The sequence below is a fragment of the Pygoscelis adeliae genome, unplaced genomic scaffold (genome assembly GCF_000699105.1).
Source record: "Pygoscelis adeliae isolate BGI_AS28 unplaced genomic scaffold, ASM69910v1 Scaffold62, whole genome shotgun sequence".
NCBI lineage: Eukaryota > Metazoa > Chordata > Aves > Sphenisciformes > Spheniscidae > Pygoscelis > Pygoscelis adeliae.
This window is the reverse complement of record NW_008824401.1, coordinates 4,127,432-4,136,517: the sequence shown is the minus strand read 5'-3', so window position 1 is coordinate 4,136,517 and position 9,086 is coordinate 4,127,432. Positions and strand designations below refer to the sequence as shown.

General features: G+C 36.6%; 1 protein-coding gene across 2 annotated transcripts in view; it reads left to right on the top strand.

Annotated features, from left to right (window-relative positions):
- Positions 1–451: 451 nt before the first annotated feature.
- The window catches only part of ZNF507 (zinc finger protein 507), a 16,180-nt gene continuing 7,545 nt past the window's right edge, over positions 452–9,086 (top strand). For both annotated transcript variants that reach the window (XM_009320280.1, XM_009320279.1), the window contains exons 1-2: positions 452–2,578; positions 3,741–3,846. In XM_009320280.1, the coding sequence (XP_009318555.1) occupies positions 452–2,578; positions 3,741–3,846 (2,233 nt within the window). The remainder of the gene's footprint in view (positions 2,579–3,740; positions 3,847–9,086) is intronic.

The following is a 9,086-nucleotide window of genomic DNA, read 5'->3' as shown; positions in this document are numbered from 1 at the left end:
CATCAATGTATAAGAGTAAGTATGTTAGGAATACATTTTCATATCATATCGTGGCTTTTAAACATAAATATGCCAGTTACTATTGATTGGTCTATTTAAGTGTCTAGCATTCAAATGTGTAGTCCTTGTAAAGAAAAAGACAATAGCTGTAACAATGCTAATCAGCCTATACTTGAAAAATATTTATCTTGCCCTTGTACAACTTGGAGGCAGGCAGTTATAGACTCTCTTGGAATTATTCTGTCCAGCTGTATTGAATAGCATCTACGCTATCCACGAAATGTCCTCAAAATCTTTGGCTAATTGTGTAGCCATTCTGAAAGTTTTTAAGTTAGTGGCATTAGGCTTCCATATTTAGTAGAGGGAGAAATCTAAATAGTACTGGGTTGTACTTTTATTATTGTGCAGGTATACATTTTAATTTTTTATAAACCCCTTTCTCCTAGGTATTATGGAAGAAGGAAGCAGTGTTGCAGTATTGATGCCAAATATTGGGGAACAGGAAGCTGTGCTGATTTCTGAAACAGTCATTGGCCCAACACTGCAGAACAGTGAAGATCAGAGAAAACGTAAAACTGATCCACTAATCCATGTTATCCAGAAACTAAGCAAAATAGTTGAAAGTGAGAAGTCACAAAGATGCCTTTTAATAGGGAAAAAACGTTCCCATCCTAATGCTTCTGCACAGTCCTTTGACGCAGACGATCTTTGTGAAATCCCGGCTAAAGAAATTGAGCTATCTGTTATTGCTACTAAAAAGACTGAAGAGTTACAAGCAGATTATTTTGTGACTGAATGTCTTCCACAAAGCAAAAAAAAAGTGACATGCTACCAGTGTAGTCTATGTAAGTTTCTATCACCTTCTCTCTTAACACTACAAGAACATATAAAACAACATGGGCAGAAAAATGAAGTTATATTAATGTGCTCAGAATGTCATTTTGCTTCCAAAAGCCAAGAAGAACTTGAATCCCACTTCCAAAATTACCATGAGAATGATGGTAAAAATAGCATCCAGACAAAAGTGCAGCAATGTGTAAATGTCGCAAGTTCATTTTTGCAAGGGCCAGTGGAAGGAAGTGTCAAATCAGGGACTGATCAGACAGGAAATCTGGAATGTAAAGATACAACTCAGTCTCCTCATATGCCTGAAACGGGTAGGAGAAAATGGTATACTTATGAGCAGTATGGCATGTACCGATGTTTAATTTGTCGGTACACCTGTGGTCAGCAAAGAATGTTGAAAACACACGCTTGGAAACATGCAGGTGAGGTTGATTGCTCCTATCCTATCTTTGAGGAAGAAAATGAAACCATCAACTTGTCAGAGAGGGTTGTAGCTCACACACCTCATAGCGTGGATACAGTTGTTCTTTCTTTGGAAAACAATGAACTTGATATCCATAGTGAACCTTCTCTTCAACTTCAGATTTGCAATTCTGAGCAACTGTCATGTAAATCGCCAGTAGGAACAAATGTAAAAGAGGAAGAGATGTTAAATCAGTCTGTAGTGCATTCTCCTACTACAGAGGTTTTAGAGGAGACTGTGTCAGATACAGAACAGGATAATATGATAACTGATAGCCTACTTTCATCAGCACAGAAAATCATCAATTGTAGTCCAAATAAAAAGGGTCACGTTAATGTAATAGTAGAGCGTTTGCCAGGTGCTGAAGAAAGTGTCTTACAAAAGCCTTTCTTGATGAACACTGACATTGAAACAGAAAAAAAATTAATCTCGGAGGAGTCCCGTGTTACCTGTGAAGAGCCTGATGAAGTTTATCATTCAGGTGAAATTCAAGAAGTAATAATAGGATGGAATAATACCGAGAAGAAAGATAATGAATTAAGCTCTAATCAAAACGTAACAGCTGATGAAAATGTGCCTCCTGCACGAAGAAGGACAAATTCAGAGTCTTTACGACTACACTCATTAGCTGCAGAAGCTCTTGTTACAATGCCTATCAGAGCTGCAGAACTAACAAGGTCTAGCTTCAGGTCTCTGACTGGAGAAGATGCCGTGGATGCAGGTGCAGGGCAGGGAGAAGCTGATGGCCCATGCATGGCTCATTCTAAAGTGGTATCCTCACTTAAGAGTCCTTCAGAGGAGTTTAGTGGCTTAAACCAAAGTGAATGTGCAATAGTTGAGATACAGAAAGAAAGGCCAGAGTTATCAGAAGCACCAATTAAAATGGGCATCAGTATGTCACTACTCACTGTCATTGAAAAACTGAAAGAGAGGACAGATCAGAATGCTTCTGATGATGACATTTTGAAAGAATTACAAGACAACGCACAATGCCAAAATGCAAATGATGCAAATATTCCTGGAAGTAACCTAGTAGAATATATACCTAATGTAGATCGACCCTACCGCTGTCGCCTCTGCCATTACAGCAGCGGTAATAAGGGCTACATAAAACAACACTTGAGAGTCCATCGTCAGAGGCAGCCGTACCAGTGTCCTATCTGTGAACACATTGCTGACAATAGTAAGGATTTAGAGAGCCACATGATCAACCACTGCAAAACAAGAATGTATCAGTGCAAGCAATGTGAAGAATCCTTTCATTATAAGGTAAAGTTCTTTCCTGTGCCTGTCTATAATAGCTAAATAACCTATTTTGCTACTTTTTTAATAACTGATGATCCCTCTTTCTGACTTAATTCAGTCTGACATCCTGGCTTCATTGTCATTACAGTTGGGGATTATTGCCAGCAGCACTTTCCTAATATACAATTCAGCTATAATTATTCTGCCTTACCCACTGAAATAAACTTGCTTCCTCACATAAGTTATTTTCCTGAGAACATCTTATGGACGTATTAATATCATGTTGTTTTTCTGCCCACATGTAGCAACTACAGGAAGAAACGGAAGCATCAGAGGACTTAATAGTTGAAACGTTAAAAGAATGCTCAAACACACCCGCTAGGTGTGAGTGTGTGGAAAAGTAATCGTGGCAATTGGGGGTAACATGAGACACTTTGAAGCATAAATTCTGTTCTTTTTTCCTCTGTTGTTGCGTTGGGCTGGATGTTCTGTAGAACTTCGATCTGAAAGATTACACGCCAGAGCAGAATAATGTACTTCTGCCATTTATATAATCAATTTTTCAAGCCTTAGTGCTGGTGAGTGTGTTCCAACATACTCAGTTCAGTACTCAGGAATATAGAATAGATAGCATCAGTATCTAGCGGTACAACTGAAACTCTTGTAGGCAATGGTAGTGCAAATTTTCCCATGTTTACTGTTGTTTAGTCCTAGTTTGAAAAAAATGTACAGGTAGGGTAGCAAAAGGCTCTCTCTCCCCTCTCCTCCCCAAGCAAGTAGAAGCAGGAATAACATATTCTTAAGTCACTAGGCAATACGAAAATTGAGTCGATTTTCACACAAGCCATCTAATCTTAGTATTGCTTTTGGAGTATAATAATTCTGGAGGAAGAACTGTTTGCCACTTGTCTATGGTAATGAGGGAAGAAGGAAATTTATTTTCTAAATAAACACAAATCATATAATCCTCTCAGTCACTCTCATCAATCCTTTATGTTATTAATGTTATTTACTTTGTTTTGTTTCTAGTAAAATTACCTGAGGGATAATATGTATATATGTTAACATACCCTTTATAACAGTTGTCATTAAAACTTGAGTAACAACGGCACAAATGATTGCAATATTTGAAGTGACCAGTGTATGTTTGTAGTGTATATTTAAACGTGGGAAATTGTTTTTTCAGAGCCAACTGCGGAATCATGAAAGAGAACAACACAGTCTTCCAGATATCTTTTCAACAGCTACATCTAACAAACTAATAGTTTCCAACGAAGTAGATGAAAGAGAAGGTACCGTTTGTATTTACACTTGAAATTACAAAAAGTCATTCATAACTTTACTTCGGTTTGCTATATTTGTATAAAACTGGTTTTAAGCTCTGGTTCATGCTGAAATGTTTTCACGCCTGTTCATAACCTTAAATGTACGTTCTTTTCAGTGTGCAAAACTTACCATAGTCAGTTTTGAGATATCTTAGTGACATTTATTGGTAGGTAAGACATTTTTAGCCCCTGTAATTGGACCTTGTATTTCTTATGAAAAACAACTGTTATGGAGTGTTACTCTGAATTTTTAAGAAAAACATCTTTTTGTCCTTCCTTCCTTCAGCAGCTACAGTATTTTCCGAATCACCTACGTAAACAAAAGAAAGCCTTTTTTAGACTCACTGTGGTAGTGTAGTTTGCTGTCAGCATATACATACAATACTGTCCATTCTGTGTTTAGAAATTTCTGTTTAATTATGGTAATGTCCAAAATGAGTCATTTGTTTTAGCCCTAGAGAGGCAAATGTAAGGCATTCTAAAAATGCAACCTGTATCTGTAATAGTTGCCAGGGTAACAGTAAATATGCATTTTCTAAATGTTTGTTTAGCTGTGTATCTGCTTATAATTTGATAATATTTGTTCTAAAAACAACAACAACAAAACCCAAACCCTTGATGTGTTAAGGTAGTGAAACAGGGGAAAAAATAGCTAAATTTGGAAGTTCAGGAGAAAATGTGGTCTTAAAGTCCTTGAATGCATCCTCTTCTCTGGTGAGTTAAAACTACTGAAAATATTTACAGCATTTTTATTCTGAAGGCAACACTGTAATTATTAGTATTTTGCAATTTTAGAGCACTGTGAAAAAATACTAGTATGTATCACCTCTGAACAACTGTGGGCTGAAGTATTTCCATTTTGTGCACATAGCTCTTTTCTGTCCTAAGTATGGTCTCCTGTTTGTTTAGATAGGAAGATGTGCACTATAATGGTACTTAGATTGCAGTTGAAATTTCTGGGTTCTACTCTCACCTCTGCAGCTGATCAGTGAGCGCAAAAGTAATCATTGAAATTAATGCAGCTACTTGCGAAAAAAGGTACTAACCAGCATGAGCCAGGGTGGATGGCTTGAACCATTAATGATTTGTCCAAAGCAACACGGTACATGTCAGAATAAAATGAGATCCTTAACTCTTGACTTCTGTTCTCTTAGCTCACGCTGCCTCTTTTTCTGGCTTTCAGTATACAAGTTAGAAACTTAAAAGTTAATTACCTTGTCAGCCTCAGGTAGAACGACCCTTCCCAACTCCTTTTGGCTCTCATCAACGCAGAAGGCATTTAAATTCAGGAAACTGACCTGTAGTGCTTGTTACACCCCTAAGTCCTAAGCCTGAGAGAGCCAGCTGAAGTCAGGGGGAGCTAGGAAAAAGGCTAGGGAGGGTCTGCTGGTAGTGGGAACGTTCCCCATTAAGTAGTGAGTTTTTTTCTTCAGAAGAAATAGCATAAATATTTTAATGGAAGTGATAGGAAATAAAACAGTGTTAGTTTAGCTGGTTACAAATATCTATGAGCACAGCTTGGACTATTACTTCTGACAATGTTTTGTTTGTTTTAAACCAATATTTTTAAAGATGTCATGATATAGGAATAACTACCTTGCAACGCCTGAAACATGTTGGATTTGGGGGAATACTGTACCTTTTGAGCTGAAGTCCTGTTAAGGTGACTGAAAATCAAGATGCCTATCTGCTTTTGAAAATAGTATGTTTTAATAAGGTGGTTTTCGAGTTTATATCCTAATCTTGTAACTTAACTTCCATGAAAGTGGAGCCCTTGTTCAATAAAACTGCCTGCTTTCAATTTAATTACTTTAGAGATTTTTTTTTAATATTTTTTGCTCATTATTATCTTGTAAAAAGTGTTACAGCCATGCACTTTAATTGATTGTTTACCCAATATGAAATTTAGTAATGTGGCTTGAATGAAAACAGTTCTCCTTTTAAACTTTTATTAACTCATACTGTGGAATGCTTAAATTATTTCAGAACCGATTTATAATCAAATTGCAACACCACCGCAGTACAGCAATCTCTTGTCAAACAGATGTCAACCCTATAAAGCGACACAAAACAAAGAAGTTTATGGCATAGCATCTGTTTATGTGAAAGATGCCTGAGCTGGAACAGTTTCATTTCTTGTTTATGAAATAGTTAGTCCTAAAAGTCTCTTTATTCATCATGGTTGTACAATAAATTAAAAGGGAGCATTATGACACTGGATACGATCAGATTGTAAATGTCTAATAATGAAGGAATAGAGTAATAAGCAGCATTACAGGAGCACCTGTTACTGCTGCTGGAACAAAGATCTGTCATTTCCGTGTTCACTTTTATAAGAGACCTGATATCCTCCACCCAGAAAGCAAAAAAGGCCCCAAACCCACAAGAAATAAGCCAGTGGAGCGGGGGGAACACGACTGCTATTTCACTACAGCCAGAGATTATATGATGTATTATAATTTATGTGCATTTTGTTGAAGGAATAAATATAAAGTAGTGATTGGTATAAATAATTGCTCCTAAGTGTGTGCTACTGGGTGGTTAGCCACTTACAACTATGCGATAGATAATATGTTTGCATAACGCTTTAAAAATCTCATTAGATACTGTTTGTTTTAAGCTGCCTGCCCAATAAAATACCAAATTCGTAACAGAAAATACATTTGGAAGCAGTTTATTCTAAAGCTGCAGGATTTAAGATGGAAAACCCATTCAAGTAGAGCATGCAATAGCATGCAATAGCTCACACAACCCCTGCTCTCCCATAGATCTGCAGCCCAGTAAGTGTCTTTGTATTCATTTGAGGTCTTCTACATAAATGTGCATTCATAAAAGAATAATTGTAGAAATATAAATTCCAAAGTCTCCAGGTATATAATTAAGATTGTTTTGACAATTTACATTAAAGAAAAAATAACTAATACATTTTACTGTATGAGCACATTGTAGGAAAATTCTGATATATTTTGCTTTAAGGTTGACTTGCAAAGAGTGCATGTTATATATTACTTCCGTATTATTTTTTATAAGAAAGCTAGAAGAGTGAGCACTGTGTCATGTTTTAAAGTAAAAAATGTAAAATATTTTTTCTGTTATTTTGGTACATACAGAATTATTCAATTTTTATTTCAGACTCTCTTTGTATTCAGATTGCTGTTTTATTTTATATGACATACTATATATTCTTCAGAATAACCCTCTGGGGTTATCAGCCCTACCTAATTACTTTGCATCTTGAACCAAAAGTGCTGGATTTTGGAATGAAAGTTTAATTAGTGGTAATTTTCCCTTACTGTTTAAGTTAGCTGTGTGACTGTGTCCCTCAGAATAATATGTCTAAAACTTTTTTTGACATAATTCAGTGCCCACCTGTGGAAAAAAAAATCAAAGTGAAAAGTTGAACTTCCATTTGGGATGACTCATTCTACTGGTTTATTCTGCAATGTCTCCTTAAAAGAGTTTTACCATAAAGATTCGTAATTGTTGCTTTGATAATGAAAAGATTCAGTCTGGGTTATTGGAGTCCAGCATCATCAAGAGAAAACTCCAGAACAAAATTATCTTTGCAAAATCTGTTCGGTATTTTGGACTTGGGAGACAGAACTTCTGCTTTCAAGATAAACTCTACAGTTCCTCCTGAGTTCAATCTGCTTGTCTCATTCCTCCCTTTAGCTAAAAAGAATTGGAATTCAGGAGGTGATGAAGGAGGGGGTTTTGGTCAGTTTTTATTACTCCAATCTGGAAACAAGTTCATGGTATTTGGACCTAAGCAGAGATGTGTTTAAAAAGTCTACTTTCTGTCTTTTTGGACAGTCACTTATTTCAAATTTCAAGCTTGTCTGTCTTTTCAAACTGCAAGTCAGAACAGTGGCAGACAGACCTTCCTCTCAGTGTGACATGGACCTTCAGTGCTCTTGACCTTGACAAGACTTTAACAGAATTCTTCAGGATTCAGAATAGAGGGATCCCATTTGGGAAATCAGAACTTCCATTTTTCAGGGACAGGAGTTATTTTTGGTTTGGGGAGGAGCTGGGAGGCCTGGGAAGTAGATCACCTGCTGATATTATCAGAGTTCTTAAGGCAATATCTACTAAAAAACATCCAGCTAATAACACCCTTTTCTGTTGCACCTAGGATCTTCTGGTGTATCCTACTAGTAGTAAACACCTTCACAACACAAACTAATGATTTGGTTGTGCTGGAGATATGCTTCATATGAGCATGAAGAGTTTCTGAAGTCTGTTCTTGCAAGATTTGAGCTTTACTTTGTCTCCCACACATTATTTATTGAATTGTATATTTATTTTAGTTTGGGGGTGTACTTTAGTAATGACCTTTACCCACCAGAGAAATTCTCTAAGGATCTCTATCAGAGTTTCTTCAAAGACCATGTACGTAACTGAGAGTAATGGCTTGACTGTTCATCCAGCTAATAAGAATTTGGTGTAAAGATAAAATGAACTTGAGCACCTTACTTTCACTTGGAAAAAAAAAAAAGGTAGAATTACTTAGGCTAGCGAAGAGGTTAGATGCAGAAAGAAAACCCTTTGATTTTAGTTTGATGTTTCTTTTGGCAGTAGTGCTGATTTAAACAGCTCCAACCTTGGTGTTCCTTCATGTTTCTGCTGTTCCTGCATTTGGGGCATGCATGAAGGCTGCATGATAGGCTGGAATGGGAAAATGACCTGCATAGGAATGGGAAAATGACCTGCATAAAAAATACCATCCCTCTTCCCAAATGTTAATATTTTAACCCAAATCAGTTCCATTATTCAGTGAGGGAGCAGGAATAGGGCTGTTTAAGTCTACACAGATACATCTCAAAAATATTCAAACTGTGCACTTGCGGGCACACATTTTCCCATGTTAAATTAGTCATTAGCCTTTTGTCTCTGCAACCATTCATTTTTCAAGAGTCTCTTTCATTCTGGATAGAAAAAAATATTTTTGTTACAATTGCTTTTTAGTAATTTGGAGAAGTTCCAAATTATTTCTTAACACATCTGGTCAGTACCTATTTTTTTAGTCATCTCAGATCCTTCTGAAAGTGTGAGTGTATGTGGATGATAAAGAGAATTTAGATGCTTTGGGAGGCCTTTTGCTTTTCTTTTCTATGTTTGCCAGTTTGAAACTTGTCCTTTCTCACTGCCCATCTTTTCCTTTGGTTTGATCCATTCTGCAAAGCAATGAAACTGCTGGGTTCAGC